The sequence below is a fragment of the Cajanus cajan genome, chromosome 2 (genome assembly GCF_000230855.2).
Source record: "Cajanus cajan strain Asha chromosome 2, NIPB_CcT2T_4, whole genome shotgun sequence".
In the NCBI taxonomy this organism is placed as follows: Eukaryota; Viridiplantae; Streptophyta; class Magnoliopsida; order Fabales; family Fabaceae; genus Cajanus; species Cajanus cajan.
The window spans coordinates 76,434,506-76,456,940 of record NC_138518.1 but is presented as its reverse complement, the minus strand read 5'-3'; the positions used below and the strand labels follow the sequence as shown (position 1 = coordinate 76,456,940).

The 22,435-nt window shown below is 28.9% G+C and overlaps 3 protein-coding genes across 4 annotated transcripts; 1 reads left to right on the top strand and 2 right to left on the bottom strand.

Annotated features, from left to right (window-relative positions):
* Positions 1–4,301: 4,301 nt before the first annotated feature.
* On the bottom strand, positions 4,302–6,821 carry LOC109801409 (uncharacterized). The gene is made up of 4 exons (XM_020362466.3): positions 5,875–6,821; positions 5,387–5,539; positions 4,907–5,035; positions 4,302–4,730 (listed from the first exon to the last, which is right to left on the bottom strand). The coding sequence occupies exons 1-4, from the start codon at positions 6,430–6,432 to the stop codon at positions 4,626–4,628; spliced, it is 945 nt and encodes a 314-aa protein (XP_020218055.1). The 5' UTR covers positions 6,433–6,821; the 3' UTR covers positions 4,302–4,625.
* Positions 6,822–11,405: 4,584 nt separating this feature from the next.
* On the top strand, positions 11,406–18,208 carry LOC109801223 (PLAC8 family protein). 2 transcript variants are annotated; one of them, XM_020362243.3, is made up of 8 exons: positions 11,406–11,767; positions 11,856–11,877; positions 13,950–14,006; positions 14,094–14,175; positions 17,204–17,299; positions 17,394–17,518; positions 17,615–17,633; positions 17,723–18,208. In XM_020362243.3, the coding sequence occupies exons 1-8, from the start codon at positions 11,668–11,670 to the stop codon at positions 18,011–18,013; spliced, it is 792 nt and encodes a 263-aa protein (XP_020217832.1). In that variant the 5' UTR covers positions 11,406–11,667; the 3' UTR covers positions 18,014–18,208. The 2 variants fall into 2 exon arrangements, with proteins under 2 accessions (XP_020217832.1, XP_029127390.1); XM_029271557.2 differs by lacking the exons at positions 11,406–11,767; positions 11,856–11,877 and adding an exon at positions 11,930–12,115.
* A 2,788-nt stretch (positions 18,209–20,996) lies between these two features.
* Positions 20,997–21,595, bottom strand: LOC109801465 (RING/U-box superfamily protein). The gene has a single exon (XM_020362539.3). The coding sequence runs from the start codon at positions 21,528–21,530 to the stop codon at positions 21,111–21,113; it is 420 nt and encodes a 139-aa protein (XP_020218128.1). The 5' UTR covers positions 21,531–21,595; the 3' UTR covers positions 20,997–21,110.
* Between the last annotated feature and the right edge of the window lie 840 nt (positions 21,596–22,435).

The following is a 22,435-nucleotide window of genomic DNA, read 5'->3' as shown; positions in this document are numbered from 1 at the left end:
TTATTAGATTATTAATCGTAAGAGTATAGAAATGTTGTGTTTGAAAATTTAAATTAATCATAAGTAGCCCACTCCATCTAGCTAGGGTTAATTATTTTTATTCTGACTTTCCTATGCATGGAGGAAATATTAATATCAGAATCGCGCTTTTGTTAAAGAGGGATTGCATTTAAACTTGATCATCAGAACCTAAAGGACATTTGTCCTCCACTCTACACTTGAGTTTGTTGTGTGCTAAATCATCATTTTGAGCAAGATTTGACAGCACTATAGTGCGAAAACATAAACTATAAATAACAAAAACCTTTTATCCTTGGAATTTGTTTGACTAATGTTTTGATTGGAAGATCGAAGTCCACTTAACAAAATTTGTAAAATTGAACTAATGAAACACTACTATATTATATTTATCACCTCACGATAATTAATCAGAAAAGAATAATAACTTTCCTTTTCATATTGATGCTTCTTTTTTATTTCTTTAGCCAGCCAAGACCAAGGGACCTAGCTTTTACCGGTGCTTTGTAGCTTCATGTGTGTTTTAGCAGTCAAATTATAGACTTGGATGCTTTGTCTTCTCAGCCAATTACTACACTGTCCAATATTTGATGTTGATTTCTATACATTCAAACGTGACAATTGGATTAGAACTCAAACTCTCCACCGCTAGTTCAATCCCTTGTAGATTTCTTAGTTATATATACAAATATGTATCAAATATAATCAATTCCTAAAGGAGACTTGGTAGCATATTGCTGTATTTTAAAAAAATGAAAATATTTAGTATAAAAACAACATTAAAAATGAAAATTCTCACATATATTTCAAATTATTAGAAATATTTATTTATTCTATGAATAGGTCTTGAACACTTACAAATTATATATATATATATATATATATATATATATATATATATATATATATATATATGTTTCAAATACTAATAATATATATATATATAAAAGGAGAGATTTGTTTACTCTAGACTTACTTCGTTCAATAACTCATGTTCTACATTAAATTTTAACGATCCTTCTATTGAATTTAAAGTTTTTATTCCATAAATTAAATCTGCAAATTTTTAAAAAATTTGAAAATCATTTAATACTTCATTTCATTAATTAAAATTAATGTATAAAATAATTTTATAATTATCCGTCAATTTGAATTAATGAAATGAAGTATCAAATGATTTTTAAATTTTCTAAAATTTGTAGATTTGATCTATGCATTGAGAACTTTAAATTTAACGGTTGGATAATTGAAATTTGATGTAGAACATGAGTTATTGAATGAAATAAGTTTAGGTAGACTTAACAAATCCACTCCAAGAGTTTCATACCTATTTAAGGAGGATTTTCAACAACTCGCCTCCTAGAGTGCCAAAACAATATTCCCTACATGGGATATTCAACTTTCATATCAACATTCTCTCCTCTAATCTTAAGCCAATCAACATGTTTTAATGCCTATAATATTCTCAGCATCAACAAATCAAATTACATCATCTATATGCATTACCCAAGTCAAATATAGAGCTCCAACAAAATCATCAAGTATAGCATACTAATGCTTCTCAATTTCAATCATACAACATCTACATATATTACCCTAAATCAATATACATACAACTATCATCATCATTCAACATACAACACGCAATAACTTAAACAATTCTATTCATGTTCACGATTCAACTCATCAAATAACAAGTATTTTCAAAATAATATACGCTCAGCGCCACACAACCTGCATCTAATGTGGTTGAGGTAGGGAGTCCCTGAGACCTCACGCCTAGCCTGGAAAAATCCCATGCCCAACCTCATGCAAACTCGAGACGATTCTCTCACCTCACATACAGTTATTCAAACCACGTTTGACGCTAGTTCAATCCAAGACAATTCTCCTTCCTCACTCCTGACACGAGATCACCGATCTTGCGCCAAACATGAGCTAGACAGAGCGCCTTTGATTAAACCACACTCAACGCAACGATGAGTTCTACACATAACAGACCCATGAAATTGTCCCCAAGGTACTAGAAACTTAACAAACCAAGCATGTAATGCACCAAGAAGAAGAAGAAGAAAAAGCTTTCTAAGCTCCGAGAAACTCCACACCAAAGCAAATTCTTAGTTCCAACAACTTCAGATTGCCACACCACTGATCAACAAGGATCTTCTACTGTCTTGGGGATTCTGGATGGAAGAAAAAGAAGAAGGATTAGCTTCATAGCTTCTCTCTTTAAATTCTTTCTAAGGTTCTATGAGAAAGAAATTATAAGTCTTGAATATCAAAAGAAACCTTAAATACTTTTTTTTCTATGGTCAAATTGGACCTCTACTCAAAGAAATCCTCTAAACACCTCAACAATTCCCTGAGAATTTCTTAACTCCTCAAAGCCACCCAACCACACCACAAGCATCACACATACGATTATTAATAAAAGGTATAGTGTTACAAAATTTATTAATTTTTACTATAAAATAATCAAAATTATTATAATCAAGGATGGATCCATGTAGAGGAGAGTGGGGGCACATGCCCCCACTACCATTTACACACACACACACACACACACACACATATATATATATATATATATGTATATTTCTAAAAAATAATATATTTTTAAAAATAAAAGTTATATTCTAATAAAATAAACATATATATTTAAATTATCATATGTATAAAATATAAATTTAAAATAATTGTTCATTTATTTGATATTTATCAAACTTTCGAAGGAAATTGATTATCATATGTGATAAAGAATACTCCTTAATAATGAATTATTTTTTTAAACAAATTTAAATTTTTGATAAAATAAAATTTGTAACATATATGTTTACCTTTTGTACTTTTCTATTTATCTATACATTGATTAAAAAAAATAAAAATAGTAAAGATTGTAGGATTGTATACGTTGATTAAAAAAATCAAAATTAAAAAACTATTTAAAATTTTTATTATAAAATATGTTTTGAAATAAATTATCATCTAAGATATTATATTAGATATTAAAAACATGTTTATATTATAAATAAATTAAACTTTATTTTTATAAAATTTAACATATTTATTTTTATGTTTTTATTAGTATTAAATTATTATAAAGTATATTGTTAGGATTGTAACTCTAATCAAATATTTAAAAAATATCTACGATAGATAAATAAGTCATATTTAGGACATATATTTTTAAAAAAAATTATATTCAAACCTACTAAATTATAATATAACATAATTTGACCTAACTTATTTTCATCTTTAATCGTAATCATAGATATAAAAACTTACAAAAAATAATTATGATATATATTTATACTTTTAAAAGTTATATGTAAAATTTTTAATACTATAAATATATAAATAATTATTGTTTCCATTATCTAAATTTTTTAAATCCTTCACTGATTATAATTATATATATTTTTACCATTTATTATGAAAAATCGTAAGAAATTATTAATAAATATTTTTTGCAATTAATTAATGTAAAATTAAATCAATTGAACAATAAGTCAAATCAAATCAATTCAAATAAATTAATTGATAGATTATAGTTAAATAACTAATTATTATAAAATTTATATTAAGATAATATAAACTATTAGATTAATCTATATTAACTATTTTATTTGTTAAGTCTTTAGACTTACACGCGATGTCAATGCATCCTATCTCATACACATAGATTGTTGGAGCCACTACATTTAGGTAAAAATAGTTATTCACAAACTAGTTAATTAATTTTTATTTTTTCATAATTATGTGATTAGTACAAAGTATATATTAACATTGACAATAATTAATCTTTATCAAAAAATCTAATTTGGTCACCTTTAACGTGTGGTCTCTTTTTCTAACTTTATTTTTCATCCATGAGATTCTAACTTAAAATACTACTTAAAAAATTTCAAAACTACTCAAATTAAAAATTTGTTAGTATTAATTAATTTTGATTAACAAATACAAAATTAAGAACAAAATTAGTTCAATCAAATGATAACTAATTTTTATAATAAAAAAAATCTGATTGATCACTTTTAATATATAATTTCTTTTTCTAATTACTTTTTTTTTCTTCTCATTCATAAGATTTGAACTTGAAACATTACTTAAAAAAAATTATACTCCTCATATTAATAACTTGGCAGTATTGATTAATTTTGATTGCCAAATACTAAATTAAGAACAGAATTGGTTTAGTCAAATGATTAATTATATTCCTAACTTCAAAGAATGTTGAATGTATAAAAGCATAATTACTCCTTTGTTTAAAAAACATGTCATGATTATGGAATATGATTTTTTATATATACACACATACACTAATCAATTGGTAAATCATAGCTTGAAATAAAAAAATATATAGGGGTGCAAGTGTGCAACTACAACTAGACTAACCGGGGCACCCTTGTCCAACAACCCAATTTCATGTTGGTCCTCCGCAACATCTCAGATTCCCCGTACCTTATTGACATTTTTTTATTTAATTCAATAAAAAAGAAAGAAAAAAAATCTGCAATTAATCTTTCTTATGGCTTGCAAATTCTTTTCTCCCTTGATCGAGCCTAAACTTTCCTAAAGGCTCTTCCATAAAATTATGCTTCTAAAACTCAAAAGCCACCGTACTGAAATTGACTAGCTCCAAAACTTCTCAAATATTGTTCTGCCCCCACTGTTACATCGTCTTGCTCTTCATGCAATCGCAATTCTTCAATCTACACCGTAAACCACACCAATTATTAGTTACATAATAGAGAAAGCGCTTCTTAACTTTTAAGATGCGTAACTTAATTTTAACTTTCACAAATCATTTTAAGGTTATTAATCCTATTTTAATTAATTTTTGTTAAATTTTTGAGCAAGCAACAAAATTACTGCTATATATACGTACCCAGAAATCGACGTCATCTTCATCCCGGGTGGAACATGAAGCCTTGGGAGTCTCGCTGGTCTCGTCGTTGCGAGCAAATCTGCCACGTATGCGTGGTCGATTATCGGCTAGTGTCTTTCGGCATGCATACTGGTTACACAAATACAAAATCTCAGACACATTCAGACCTTTCTTTTTTCCTTTATATTCCTTCTCTCAATCAAACATACTTATTTACACAAAAACAAAAATGTTTTCCGCAGATATTTCATTTCATGCGTTCGGATATTATTGAATTACAATTAGAATTTCTTTTATATATATATATATATATATATATATATATATGTATTATATTACACTTTCTGTAAACTACAAGAATATCATCAACTTGCCCCATTCTCTGCAATTTCAGTAAGTTGACATTATTTGATTAAACTAACACATCTTTAAACCAATATATTAGTATAACAGTGATAGCGTTACTTTTTCCTTAATTACCTTAATGGTTTTGTTGAAGTTCCTCTGTGTTCTCTTTGCTCTGTATTTAGAAATTCTTTCTTTTCTTTCCTCCGCACTGTAACGCCCTACTTTGAAGTTCGATTCCTCCAACAACGGCGCCTCCGTTGGAGACATGTGATTTCCCTTCATGTTCTGCTCAAGAATTAAAACAAACTTCAACAAAACCAACTTTTAAAGAAAAATCATAAAAAAGAATAGCTAAACCATGTGGTGTTAATAACCATTAGGAGTTAAGTCTAAAAATCTAGTCTCCCAATTAAGGTTCAAAGTTTTACAAGAAAATACGATGGATTGATGCAGTGTTAGATATTCTGTATTCACACGGAGTTGGAATGATTTTTTTAGTAGAAAATTATGTTTGATTCTTAGCGGATGCAAAAACTTTTCTGATCAGTGACAGCGAGCGAGATTAGTATTTAACTTTGTTACCTGGGAAAAAAAAGAGTAGGAAAAGTATCTACATTTACCTGCAAATCTCCGGTGCTGCAAACCCTTCTCATTTGTCCACCGAAGAGACTGTCATCAGGGGAACTCATGTCATGCCTTTGAAAATTAGGAGAATCCAGGAGAGCATCACTATAAGGTTGTGACAGAAAACCGGGTTTTCCTTCAAAAGAGTTGCTACTGAAGCTCCTCTGCATGTACTTGGAGAAATTTTCGGCCCCACTATAGCTATGAGGAAGTAGTTGCTGAGCGTAGACACAGTCAACAGCCACTTGACATTCCTCACTCTTCACTTGGGAGCCATCAACAGCCGTGAAGCTTCCGAGTTCAGTGGCCAAGTTCTGGCCATTGGACAGAGGCTGCACGCGGTTGGCATGGTAAAGGCTGAGGCTTTCCAAGTGGGGAGGGGAGAAAGAGAAAAAAGAAGGGGAAAATGGGTCGAGAGAAGGAGGAGCATTTGAAGTGGGAGAATTGGGGAAGAAAGGAAGAGAGTCTGAGAGAAAAGGAAGGTCTCCAACTCCATCAGTGTTTGAATGATGTGTGTGGAAGCTGGTGTCAAAAGCATAGAGATCAGAAGACATAGAAACGAAATTCGTGGGAGAATAGAACCTCTCAAATTCACTAGTTGTGGGTTATTAGAGAAGAATAACAAATTTAGTTTATGTTTTGCTTGGTGACGGGTGCTATTTTGTCTATGTAGTTGTTGTTTCTCAAAGGCTCACTGACATGAACAAAGCGACAAAGCCAACTTGTTTCTTTCTCTCTCTGTGTCTGTCTTTAGTGACGTTGCCCAACACCACAGGTTGAGAGTTGAGAGCTGAGAGCAGTATAACCCAGGCTTGGATTTATAACCAATCATCCCTGCAAATTTGCCATCTTGTCCCTTTTCTTTCTTGTATTCTCCAAGGTTACCCGGTGGCTCCTTTTAAATTACCATAAATTTCCTAATCTGCCTTGCAACAGGGTCTAGTAGTACCTTTCTTTTTCTTTTCAATGGTCTTTTAGTTTTGAAATTTTATTTACGCCCAGAATTCTGCAAAAGTATTTCTTTTTGTTCTTTACTGTAATAGAATGACAGTGTATTTATCGAGCTTAACCATATAATGAGACACGCGCTTGCTTTCGACAAGATTATAAGGTCCTGTCGTCAGTATAAGGTCCCTACCATTCGACAACATTGATCAAATAAGATAATTTTTTTTATAAGAATTTAAGCCATGATAAATATTAATTTTCTATAGGTAATATTTTTATACAAAAATTATTTATATAATTTTTATATTGTGAACTAATAAAAAATTATTATATAATTTTAAAATTAATTATTATAGAAGTTAATACGTTAACATGCATAATATCACGTGATTGGATAATATTATATAAAAAAAATGACACTGTCAATGTATTTTTATTAAAATCTTTTTATATTTGAAGTTTTTTTTTTTAATCTTAGATCGAGATATCATTTTTCCCTTTTAAAATCTATACAACAAAACTATAATCTTGTGTATGAAAATTAATCCATAAATTATCCAAATGGAGATGCTATTGTATTTAAATATTTTTAATAGTAAGTATAATAGATTGAATTGAGATGTGAGGAAATATAATAAAATAAAGATATTCATTGCATAAATATTTTTTATGACGTAATCTGATTAATTTTGATGGAAAAAGTACTAAATAGAGTGAAATAAAATACAGAGAATTGGATTTTTTTTATATTTTAAAAATTAAATAATAAAAATATAACATTATTTCACTTTATTCTATCTCTTTCGTAAATCCAAACATAACCTCATGGAATCATTTTCATTTTTGCCAAAGAAAGAGCAAGCCCAAAATAAAATTACAGATAAACAACAGTCACTAATACACCCGTAAACAATCACAATAAACCACTACACCATTAACAATGACCATGATTTGGGGGAATTATAGTGAAATATGAATTTCCTTATCTTGTTAACTTGTACTTTGTTCTCATATCATAAATGTTAAAAACACACTTTTAACACATCACACTTTTATTAACCGAACTATTTAAAATCCTAAAATTTTATTACTTCCACCTCTTATTTGATATTTCTCTCTCTTAATTTGGTAGGTTTTGATAAGTTTTAATCAATAAAAGCATATACTAAAAAACAATATATTAAAAAATAATTTCCTAACATTCCTCTTAACATATTGGTTCCCTTCTATGTAAATGTGAAGATTTTCAAGTTATTAATCCTCTTTTAGCCTCAATATGTTTGTTCTAGAGTTTGTTTTTATACAAATTATAAGTGTTTTTTAGAGAGTCTTTTTACTGAAAATGAAGAGTTATTTTAGATATAGAAAGAAACTTCCAAAAACACTTTTAAACATGTATTTAAACACACTCTTCAAAACATGTAAGTCCTAATTAAGTTTTTGAGTTTTGTTGTTTCGTGGTTCTCCCTGATTTCCATCTTGAGAGTGATTTCAGTTTCTTGTTTGAGGCCCATGTTTAATGCTAGGCCCAAGTCTCACTGAACCTTCCACACAGAGTATCCATGTCTTTTTTCTACATTGGTCCAAAGCCTACCTAATTCCTATATGCACCTCGAACGGCTCTCCACCTGCTTGCAGAATTTGGATCTATCTAGGACCATTTTCCTTTTTCTTCTGATGCCTACTGGTGGCTGTTAGTGACTCGATAATATTTTACTTTTTTTCTTGTGGAACATGTCACTTGCTTGTTCCATTTATTTTAAAAATTACTTTAATTTATCTCGATTCACATAATTTAATAATTATTTCACTTCACCAAAATATTTTAATAAAGTATAGATAAAATTTATAAAAAAATTTACAAATATTATTTAAATAAACGTATAACTCCATTTTTAAAATATATTCAAAATTATTTTTAACACGATTTTTAAAATATTAATTATAAAAACCAATAACTTTATTGTATATGTTTTAGGTTATAATATTATATGTGTGAAGTATTTATTAATTTTGTTGATAATTAGTCACTAAAAAAATTAGTAGATCACTTTTACTTCATCAATAATTCTTTTCATTAATATATATATAATTTATAATTAAATAGTATTTCTGGTCTTATAAGTAATAAATTGATTTTTTAGTTCTAATTATAAATAATAATTATTAATTTTTAAAGCTTCTCAAAACTATATTTTAAATAAAATTTAAATTTATGATAGCACAAAATAAAAATAAGTATTTATTATTCATGAACGTAATATTTTAAAACACTTTAATCATTCTCTAAAATAATAGACATCTTAAAACAGAATTATATATATATATATATATATATGGGGAATGTTAATATTTCACATATTTTTTAGTGGGAGTATGTTAACAATCTATATCAAAATTTTAGGATAAAAAATACTCATTTCTTTTAATTTGATTAATTCGTACAAATAATATTATAGTAATTTAATTTAATTTTAAATGAATTAGAGAATAAAATTAATAAGAGAAAAAAATATATTTTATTTTTATTTAAAATTAAATTAAACTACTATAATATCCTTTGTACGAATTAACTAAATTAAAAGAAATTAGTGTTTTTTATCCTAAAATTTTGGTATAGGTTGCTAACATACTCCCACTAAAAAATAGGTAAGAGTATATTAGCATTCTCACATATATATATATATATATGAGGAGGGTTCAAACGACACCGGTGTAACTTTTACTAAATGTTACACCGCTTAATAACTTTATATTAAATGTGAATTTTGAAAATCTAACCGTTGGATTGAAAGTTCATATCTCTTAGATCATATATGTCAAATTTTTAAAAAATTGAACAACAACTTGAAGGTAATCAAAGTGTTCATATTTTAATATATTTTGAAATGTATATATTACGTCAATTTTGTTTTATGAGAATGAAGTATCAAATCATCTTAGATTAATATAAAATTTGACATATATGATCTAAGAGATATGAACTTTCAATCCAACGGTTAGATTTTCAAAATTCACATTTAATATAAAGTTATTAAGCGGTGTAACATTTAGTAAAAGTTACACCGGTGTCGTTTGAACCCTCCTCATATATATATATATATATATATATATATATATATATATATATATATATATATATATTAAAATGAAAAAATAATTAGTAGTGGCCTTTCAATTTCAGCGGCGCACATTTCTAGAAGTCGACATTCTTTCATTCAAAGGTAACGCCATTCTCATTTATTATTTTTAAGTTTCGTATTATAAGAGTAAATAATAATTTATGCATAGGTTGATAAATAATTTGAGAAAATTATCTATATATTAATACTGCAAATATTTTTTACACGCAATCTACTCGTATTAATAGATGTATAAATACATACATTCATAATATAAAAGATTTTTATACTGTCATTCGTTGATATGTATATTAAAATTGTTGTACTTTATAATAATTATCATAACAATTATACTATTATTTAAAAAAAAACAATTATTTTTAAATGATTTGTGATTAATTTATAATATAATTTATTTTGCATTAACAATGTATTATCGAGGTTAAACTCTTAGTACTAAATCAAAATTTATAATCTCAAGGGTGTAGTTTAGTAATAGGGGTTGATCCATGCTTAAGTAAGGTCAGAGGTTTGAATCCTGCATTGTGTATGCAACCGTGTTAAATATTGGGGGGTTCGAATTCTACTTTGTGTATGCAAACGCGTTAAATCTTAGGGCCAGTTATCCCACCCTTCGAGGTGCCTCCAACCTCGCGAGGAGATTAGTGTGGATACTCCAGGAACGAAAAAAAAATCAAAATTTATCATATATACTAAGTTAATTAAATTTTTATTTTATCTAAATCATACCTATTATGATTTATGAGTAATCGATAATATAAAAGATTTTACACTTTTAAATTTAATATATAAATTCGAACTCTTTCGATAAATTTATTAAAGGTAGATCTTAAGTTTTTATTTATTTATTCTAACTCCTCATTAATACAATGATTTCACTAATTTTTTTATTCTAATAATGAGACCAATTACAATATTTTAACCAACGATTTTATACCGTAAGCTAAACATAATTTATTTTAAAATAACTATTATAAAAATTAATAAATTTTAAATATATAAAATTTATGAGTGATTAATAATATAAAAAATTTATAAAGTTGAAATAATTTTAAGTAAATGATGCTGTATGTCAAAATTAAATAATTTATTATACACCAGTGAAGTCGCGACATTTTATGTCTTTATTAAAAATAAAAATAAAAATAAAATTAAATAAAAAGGATATTAATTTAATTAATATTATAATTAATCTATTAATTTTAAGTTCTTAAATTTGATAATTTTTTTTAACTTTTTAAAATAGAAAAATATAATGATAACAAAAAAAAAAGAATAAAGTGATTATTAAAAAAAAGTATCTCTTTTATATATTACTTTAGATATTATTTTTATTTGATACTATTATAAGAAGTTTCATTAAAAAAAAGGTAAAATAAAAAAAAAAAAGGTAACTTAGAAGGTGATTTGGCGAATAAATAATTAATGCCTATTTGGCCTTTCCATTCCTTGACACAGGCTCAGACATAGACCAATTGGAGTTAGCATTCGCCTGCTTCAAGGTTCAACGCCCAAAACCCAAAACCCAAAACCACGCGGATTCTCGCTCTTCCTTTCCTTCATTTTCATTTTCATTTTCAACGTGACAACCAAGATATCCTCCTCTCTGTTATATATAACCACAGTGCATCCGCATTTCTCAAAGGACCGATCTAGGGTTTTTCTCACTCTGCTCAACAGCAACCACAAACAGTCGCCATGGCGTCGCAGGAGCACATCGAGAAGATGCAGGCGCGTCAGAATTACCGGAATTTGTGGCACACCGATCTCATGAGAACGATTCAGGCCGATACTCCTTGTAAGGACACTCTCACAACTATCACTTTTCAATTTTCGGTTGCTTAAATCTAACCCTGACGTCGTCTTCGAAACTCGATTTTACGCAGATTGTTGCTTCGCGTTGTGGTGGTATGTGATCTGGAACTTTCTCTCACTCAGGCCATTTTTTAATCAATTTTGCTTCTGTAGATCTGATAATTGTTCTTTTTCCTCTATTTTTTTTCGGCTTCGACGAGGAGTCGAATCTTTCATTTTCAATTTTTGCTGTTTATCCGCGTTATAGATCTTGGATTAGCGTTGACTTACATTGACTGACGAAGTAACTCGAGGTTCTGCTTAAAGTAGTTTCCGCACTCTGTTCAAAATGGTCCGTGTTATTATTAGTTTAATTATGTATTTTTTTTAGATCTTAGATCTGAGGAAGAAATGGTGAAAAAATTCATATTCACGTAGTAAGGCATAGATAGAGAAACAATGCTCGGAAGGTAGGAGATAAGTGTTTAAGGAATATGGCATGTGTCAGTATCATTTCCTAAGCGAAGTTCCCCTATCATTACTATTTCTTATGTGCCAAACCTCAAACCTCAACACGGGAACGGTTTTTATGAGAATTCGATGATTTTAATACAGTGTGATGGCATATGGAACAAAGTGTTGTGGGAAGTGCTTAATACTATATTGAATGATAAATATTGTGATATTTTAGTTGTGAATTATTGGAAATTAGTTTGTATGCCTAAAGAATCTATCTTTCTGAGTTTTTGAGGATCTGTTGTATCTGTCTCTTCAAGTAGCCAGCTGATAAAGATTTATTATTTATTATTGGATTAAACGTTTTTAGCCTCTAAACATTTTTCAAATTTCATTTAGTTCCTATTTTTTTTTTAACTGGCTATAGTCTCTAAACTTTTCCTCATTTAACATTTTTTGTCTTTGTCAAATAGCCATGTGTATTTTTATTTTTTTTTTACAAATTATTTTTTTGTTCCTAAATAATTTTTTTAGTGGTTTTAGTCCCTTATTTTTTCATGAAATTTACTTTTAGTCCTTCAATTTTTTATTGATCTTAGTTTTTCAACCCTCAATACACAAATCAAAAGCCTACTAAACCAAAACACAAACCCACGATAAGTAAAATCAACAAGATGATCAAAATCACAAATCACTGCTCCCATAATCAAAACTCCAAGCACCAAAACTATAGAACCCCAATCTTTAAACCCTCCTTGATCTCCAATTCTTGACCTCAGTTATCAAAAAAAAAAAATTACGCTAAACTTTTCCATCTTAGTCTTTGAACCCTTGGTTTTTTTTTCTCTCATTTTTTCAAACTCTTTTTTGGAAGTTTTTTGCACTTTCAAGAAAATCATTGGGCAGCTACCATAATGATTAACAATAGTTAGAGGACCAAAAGTGGTCAAAAAATTGTTGAGGGAATAAAAGTGAATTTCATAAAAATATGAGGGACTAAGACATGTCAAAAAATTGTTGAGGGACTAAAAGTGAATTTTGTGCAAATATGAGAGATTAAAAACATAACTTCCAAAAAAAAAATATTACATGCGCTTGTCAAGCCAGACCAGTTAATGATGTGATAGGCGATGTAGCTGCTATGTAATCTCTACCTAACGGCAGAGACCAAAAATATTGTTGGAGAAAAACTTTAGGGACTAAGAATGATCAAAATCTTGTTTTGAGTAAAAATGAAATTCAATGAACTTTAAGGATTAAAAGTTTATTTAATGCTTTATTATTTATTCATTACAGGGAAGAAAGCAGGAGTTTGGTTTTATTGTATGTTACTATGTTCAATGAATTTAGGTGTTTTTCTCAGTTTTTTCAGTTGGATTGCATCCTATGTCTTCTGTGATACCTTTACCTTATAAGCCTTCTCATGGATGCCATAATTAAGGTTAAAAATTAAACATGGTCCTGTGTCGTATGACATGTGGTTTGGGTTGGTTTCCATTTGCAAGTATAATTTTTTACCTGAATTTTATTTATGAGCATCTTGTATAACCTGTCTCCGCATTTGATCTCTCATTTGTGTGCTTGTTATTTCAATGACCTGATTTGTGTATTTGTTTTATATCTGCGATGCACTTTCAGTTGGATCAAAATTTTAATTGATATGCATTGGAGGCATAAATTTAATTCATTTTTTGCATTAAGTAATCTAATTTTCTTTTGTCCCATTATAGTGCGCCATGCGTGTCTTACCTGCTTCGGAAACGAGCTCTTTACGATGACATGTCAAGGTAAATTGATACTATTTCCGTTTTCCCAAGATCCCAAAATAATTACATGGTCTGTTTGTGTGATATATGTCTTATTATTTGTTCCAGATACACATGTTGTGCTGGTTACATGCCCTGCAGTGGTAGGTGTGGAGAAAGTAGATGTCCGGAATTTTGCCTTTGCACTGAGGTATAAAAATGTGTACTTGTTTCCTTTCCCTTTTATATATACCTGATATTGTGGCAGTATGTCATCCCTCCCTATCTGTCAGTTTGGGCTGGTGATGCCTTGAACATTGCATGATATTAGATTTTTAGTCCAATTTATGACGGGATATCACAGGTAATAATTGTTGAAGACCTGAAATATGGCTAGGGTATGAATTAATGCAAGAAAATGTGTATGCAGGATTTTATGGTTAGGTTAGGCTAGTAAATTAGTCTATATGTAGATGGCACGGCTGCATCTAAAAATGGTTAATTCTTAACTGTTAAGGGTAAATGATTGTTTAAAATATTTAGCCATCAGAGCAAACTCTTTGATCTCTCTCTGGAATGTGGAGAAGGCAGGCTCTAGGCGGATTTTAGATGCAGGCCAGTTGCAAACGAAGTAGTTGAGTATTTAATGTTAAATAAGTCTACATGTACTTGTACTAATTGGGAATTTTCAATTAAACCGTTATAAGTTTCTGTCTGTAGGTTGGATTTGGGGACCCAGTAAATTTTCAAAATTGTAGGGACCCAAATGTCATGCAATTGGCTTATTGTTCTAATGTTTATAATTGGACCTCTACTGATAGAGTTCTTCTGCTAAGTATCTGATTAGGAATTTTTGGAACACTAGGGACTCAATTCCAGGCTTATAATATAGAGATCTTATTGAAAATTCCTGAATAGGACAAGGTTTTGAAAGAAGGAAATTCGAGGTTTTAACAGATTTTGAAAAGGTTCATGATCAATTCAAATGAGGATTTCTGACATGGTTTCCGATGGAAATTTATTCAAAATTCAAAATGGGGAATGTGGTCCCCAGGGGTGTTTTTCACCAATTTGTCTTTGTAAGTTGAATTGAACCCTTTGTTTCAAGGTTAAAAGAAGACATAGGAAGGTTATATACTTGAGTAAAGTGTTGATTTCATTTTCATTTAGAGTAAATTACACTTTCACCCCTTGAGAGATACTAATATTACATTATCCTTCCTTAAGTTAAAAATTATGGTTATCTCCTTTGACAGATTCCAATATATAACATTTTACCTACTTTTTAAAGTTTTTCATTAAAAGTCCATTAACTTTCGCTATAAAGATGTTATTGCTAAATTACTGTTAGACTAATATCCTTTAAAATGTAAATGTTACACTACCCTCTCTTCTTGTGTTAAAATAAACATTTTCCTTCCTTAACAAATTCAAATATGTTACACTTTCACAATTTATCTCTTTATTTATTATTTAAAAATTATTATGATTTTGCTAAAATTAATTATGTTTTAAACAAATATTTTTCATTATTATTTTTACAAAAATATTTTTTAAGTTACATATCTAAACAAAAATAATATATATAAATTTCATAAAACCAAACACAAGTATTAAGATAATATTTAATCAATGTAGTTAATGTAATGTTTTTATAAAGATTTAAATAAAATAATACTTTCATTATATAGTATTAATTATAATTATATATATTAAAAGTAATATATTAATATTAAGGTATTATTTAATTGATGTCACTCATAAAAATATATTTTTTTTGTAATAATTAAATATTTTAATAATATCTAGATAAACTAGTATTTTATGATAAAGTATTATTTATTATATCTAATTAATATAATTATGAAATATGTATATTAAATGTTTTTAAATAAATATATTTATATTAAAAATAGAAAATATAATTATTACAAAATTTGATACTTATATATATATATATATATATATATATATATATATATACAAAGAGGGATCTTTTTATTCTGGAGTAAGTCTACATAGATTTGTTCCGTTCAATAACTCATGTTCTACATCAAATTTTAACGATCTAACCGTTCAATTTAAAGTTCTTAATGTATAAATCAAATCTTCAAATTTTTAGAAAATTTGAAAATCATTTGATACTTCGTTTCATTAATTCGAATCAATGTATAAAGTGATTTTATGATTATCCGTCAATTTGAATTAATGAAACGAAGTATCAAATAATTTTCAATTTTTTTAAAAATTTGTAGATTTGATCTATGTATTAAGAATTTTAAATTGAACGGTTGGATCATTGAAATTTGATGTAGAACATGAGTTATTGAACGGAGTAAGTCTAGGTAGACTTACTCTTGGAGTAAAAGGATCCCTCCTCTATATTTACTAATTTATATTATATATAAATTGGTGTGTGTGTATATATATATAAAGTATCCATTTATAATTGATTTTATAGTTTCTATTTTATTTATTATGTAATAAATTAATTTAAATTTAATTATATATTAAAAAAATTTGAAGGAAAAAAAATTTAATCTAGTGAATGAATGACAATGAATAATTAAAAGTATATTTTTTTATAAGTAATTAAATTAAAAGTATATTTTTTATGAATAATTAAATTAAAAGTATATTTTAAAATCTTATAGTAATTATTCTTTAACAATGTTAAGTTAAATACACTAAATTAATATATTAGGAGAGTGATAGTATAGTAATTATATCTCTTAGAGATAAAAGTTTAATTTACTTAATATTTAAACATATGTAGAAAGTATTATAATACTTCTTTTAGGGGAGGAGAGTGTAATTTATATTAATAACGTTTAAGTTAAATGGATTAAAGTGTATACTTTAATATAAGAGGAGAAGATAATTAATTCTCTTATCTCTTAGGGGATGATAATTTACTCTTTCATTTATCAAGTCATAATTCATTTATATGTAACTGTTGTTTCCTTTTGAAGTCGTTGAGTTGTTGCCTTGTTGAAAAAAATGAAAATGCACCGAAACTAGAATTAGAGCAAATAATGGTTGCTTTATCTAAATTTTGGGTGTTAGAGAATAGCATGTAGGAATTATTTATAAATTGATATTTGCAATTAAATGAAGAGCATGCAGGATTCCGTTGGAGCTGGTTTTGTGGTTCTTGAGTTTTGTTGTTATTTCGGATAGCGTTGCTATATTTATATATTGACAGATGCTATATTTATTGTTATGCATCTTTGTTTCAGGTTTTTCTCTGCTTTGGAAATTCAGTCGCCTCAACTCGCTTTCTATTGCAAGATGAGTTTAACATTCAAACTACGCAATGTGATAACTGCATTATTGTACTCTCTCTCTCTCTCTCTCTCTATCCTTTACACTTGCAAGAATTTTTTCTTCGATGATGTTCTGTTAATTATATGTAATTCTTTTGTTTAGGGTTTCATGTTTTGCCTTCAACAAATAGCATGTATTTTCTCTATTGTTGCCATGATTGTGGGAAGTGATGAAATTCAAGAGGCTTCTCAGTTGCTATCTTGTTTGGCTGACTTTGTGTACTGCACGTAAGGCTTCCTGGTCTCTCTGAAGTCTCAATAAATTATGCACTTTATAGTGGAAGGCATTTCTACTAATTTTTTTCTTCTTCTTCTCATTTCTAGGGTGTGTGCATGCATGCAGGTAAGTTTGTTAATTATTTCTGAAATAGTTAATTGATGTGCTGTGTGCGTGATATTGATAACTATCACTTAAGCAAATTTTATTTGCAGACTCAGCACAAGGTTGAGATGGACAAGCGTGATGGGAAATTTGGACCCCAACCAGTAATGGCAGTGCCCCCTTCTCAGCAGATGTCACGCATTGATCAGCCAGTTCCTCCTTCAGTTGGGTATGCACCACAACCAGCTTATGCACCACAACCAGCTTATGGACAACCTTATGGTTATCCTCCTGCTCCGCCACCTACTCAGGGATATCCTGCTCCTGGTTATCCACCTGCTGGTTATCCCCCTGCTGCCTATCCTCCCCAAGGATATCCCCCTTCTGGCTACCCTAAATGATTAATTTAGCATTCCTTGTGTTGGCCTATAACGCGTCTTTTCTTCAAAGTCCGCTAAACGCATCTATATGAAGCAATCGTGTGGTGAATGCAACTGTTTGATTCATTACTTATTTTTGCATTTGCCATAACAACTTTTGCGTCGACTTCTATTTGTATATTTTTCTTCTGTGTTTATACATAGTTCTCTCGTGTCGCTTGTGTGTGTTTATTAGTAAATTAATTTTCTTGTGGTTTCAAGTTATCTTAAACAAATTCCAGGAATCTTATTACAATAATTGTAAAAGATCAATGATCTAATTATAATTATTTTTTATTATAGGATTTAATTAAAAAATTCAGACAATTTAGAGATGATGAATTAAACGTAATAAATGGAGTTTTACTTTGGTACAAAATTTTGATATGGTACCACAGATAATAGTGGTTGTATTTTTTAATCAGAATTAAAGTTTTATTTTAGTTATATCTAAAAATATTTAGTGGAATCATTTATTTAGTATATTATTTTGATAAAATTTTAATTTTGATCAGACAGCTTATACCGCCTATAATATTATTATTACATGTAAGTTTTGCCCGTTTGGCCTCTCTGAGTGATGCCAGCTAACCTAAGATAGGGAGTTAGCTGCATGCCAAATATGACCCACAATACCTGTGCCTGGACGATTAGGAAAACAACCCTCGGTGATCAATTGAACAATTTTGGAGTCTGTTTCGACTTGGACTTGGTGAAAGGGCCTAGCAACGTCTAGTTTGATACCTTTTCCAATAACATCGACCTCAACTTGTACTACAAAACAAGAGCCAACATAACTAGTTTAGGCACACAGGAAGGACCCACTTTATAAAATAGGAACATTTTTTTTATATAATGAAATACGTTATTTATTCTTGAAATATTTAGATTTAAAAATATTAGTAATTTGTTTAGATTACTTTAGGATTTGTTTCATCTTTTTAATAATAGGATTTTATCGATATATATAGAGCCCATGAAGAAAAATGTAACAAACTTTCCTTGAAAAATATTTTCATACAAAATACAAAACAAAAAATTAAATTAAATTAAACCATTAGCATTAGCACTCATAGCCAAGTTCTAACGAACATGTGAAGACAAAAAGTCAAAAAGAACTTCTCATAAATTTTACCTCTTATCTTTTATAAACAAAACTATGATTTTTAAGCAATGAAAATGAAATCATATCTAGAAGTTATGTTTGTGGAAAGTCATAAAAGAAGCAATGAAATCAACTTAGAATTACTTGGAAGAAGAATATGTAGAATATGAGAAGATTACATGAAAAAAGATAAATTTAGTGAGACAATTCAAGTTATAAAAAAATAAAATAAGAAAAGAGATTGAGATGATAGAAGAATACTTAGATAAATTAACTGACATAGCAAATAAGGTGCAACTACCAAACACACAATGTTCAGATTCCAAAATTATAGGAAAATTTGAAGCTTTTATAGCCTCCTTGGAGAAAACAAATAATTTGCACAAGATCACTGTAACAGAAGTGATACATGCATTGCAGAAATAAGAGTGGAGATGAGAAAGAAACAAGGAGAGACAAAGATTGCTTGAAATCAACAACAAAAAGAATAACAACAATCATTTACGATTTCATGTTTTACAATCAACAAACTTACAAAAACTTGGTTAATTTTAAAATCCATTAAAAACTACAATAAATCATACATAAAAATGTATAGATACACTTTTTTAATAAAAAAAAAAAACAACTTTTTACTAATGACCTAGAGTAGCATTTTTCCATTTCTTTAAAAAAAATGCTAACCAATGTACTACTGACTTAAGTAAAGAATCAAAAGTAAAAAAAATAATAATAAATAAATAAATAAATAAATAAATAAAATATATATATATATATATATATATATATATATATATATATAATTGTATCCACATATTTTCTCGTATAATTTTATTTAAGTTGTCATTAATCGATATCAATACCCCTCATTTAACACCACCTTTATGGGTATGAGGAAGTAATAATTGCTATACAAACAAACACCATTAAACAACGAAAAAGCTCCATGACCCTTTTTTTTTTTCCTGCTCGTTTTCTCATCTACCATTATCATGTTAAAGCATAGTATTGATTACTTGCAGTTGCACCAACGTCACTACACGCTTTTTCTGATTTTCGTATGCAAGTAAAACCAATTACCCTTCTCCTACGTTACCTCCGCGCACAAACAAATACAAAGAGCTTTCTGTCTTTTTATGACACTAATTTTGTCCAATCTCTGAGGCCCTAGGCCCAATGTTAATCAATTTCTTCATTTCCCAATCCAAGCTACAAAGTGCTACTAACACCCAAGACCCTCAAAACTAAAAGCAATCAAGTAAATTCGTATAGTATACTCTTTTGAATGTACAGTTTCATTTAATAACACCAATTATTAATGGTTTAACGATTGCTTGCAGATCTGGAATGGAACAATAATTCATAAATCTAGCCGATATGATAAATAACAGGAGCCGGTTAATAGTTTAAAAATAAATGCTTTCGTTAAAAACTAAACAATATTTTTTTCTCTTTATATTATCACTATTTTTTAAAACATACATTTTGTTCATTTTGATTTTAAAATTTGAGCTAATGTTATGAAACAATGAACATTCTCGATTTTGAAATGCAATTTTGAACAGGTTTGATGAATTCAATATGTGGATTTTGTTTTATTAAATTCAACTACACAGAAACAATGGAATTTAATTAGAAAAGCAATAAATGAAAAAGTAAGTTCTGCGAAACTAAAATAATTAAATTCTCTATTAGTATATATTTTTATAACGACTTAATACATTTTAGTATGATTTTTAATAAAATAACTATTTAGTATTACTTTCTCAAACAATGTCCATAAAATAAGGTTAAACACATTACAGTAACTGTTTGGTGACCCAAAAAAAAAAAAAAAAAAAAAAAAGAAAAGTGCAAGTGTTGAAATGAAATGATGGTGTGATTGTTGGATAGTAGAAAATGAATCTGAAGAAGAAATGGATATACAATTGTGTTTTGAGGAGTGGTGTATATATACAAAGAGAAGAAGATCCTCTAGAAAGCAGGGAAATGAAGGTAAAGTTGAGGGATTGGAGACGCAACCCAGAGTGTATGATTATGATCTGCTTTGAAGGCTGTTCTGCAGAGAGGGCAGGTTCTCTGATCGTAGCCCATCCAACGCTCCAGACATCCTCCGTGGAATATGTGCCCACAATTCGCCAGCCGTCTGATCTCATCGTTTTCCTCGAACTCAGTGAGGCACACCGCACAGCTCTGGGCATGGGCATCGGCCAGGTCCATGAAGTTGACGAGGGGGAGGGATTCCAAGTGGGCCTGCTTCATGTCGGCATCCGGGAAGTGGTGGAGGCCCATGAAGCGGAGGAGGGTCCTGAGGAGGCCCAGGAGGGAGAGGATGTGGAGGAGGACCTTCGGGAAGAGGACCTCCGTGTACCCAACTGCCACTGGGAAACCCATTTCCCTATTCTCTCTTCTCTCTTCTCTCTTCTCTCTTCTTTCTTTCTTTCTTTCCCAACTCAACACCCCCAACCTGCCTTATATAATACATGTTATTTGAATAAATTATTTTATGTTTAAAGTTTTTTTATTTTATTTTTAATGAGTAATTTCCTTATAATAATATAGAATCTTTCACTTTTATGAATTTTAGGTAACTAGATAATTTAGCAAATACCTAAAATACAATTAGTACTTAAATAATTAAGAATTATTAACTTTTCGTGGAGTCAAAATTGGGGTTAAAGTGATAATGACTATAAAATTGACGAGTGACACAATCACTGTTTTGAAATTTGAATAATGTGAATAAAACAAACTAACATAACCTTATTCAAGAATGTGGATGGAGAGATTTTTTTAAGCACTTGACTCATTCATTCCCTTTGCATTGTTTACACTATTCGCATTTGTGAAAAAAAATGTATCATATGAAGCTTAGCTAGCTCGATAATGTGAGTTGTGATGATTTATAACCTGCCAATAAAATTAGGCATGATATTCCATTTGATGTTGGGTTCAACATGTCAACAAGTTCTTTTATTTAAAGCAACAATTTGGATTTTATTTTTTTGGTTATGGTATTGGTGTATGGTTGTACCTACAATGTCATCTTAGTAATGTCAATTTAGATTATTTAGTTTTTAATCTTATTTCGTCTTCTTAACATGGTAAGATGTTTATCTACTCAATCTTCTAAATTTAAAGATGAGTTGTAATAATAATAATGAAGGTTTTATCAATAGAAAGAGTTTTTATATTTTGTTTGGGGTGAAGAAAAAAAATGAGGGGAAAATAGGGGAAAAATAGAGGAAAAAGGTATATATAAAAAAGTTGTGAAAAAAGAGTATAAAGTTTAAGTATAT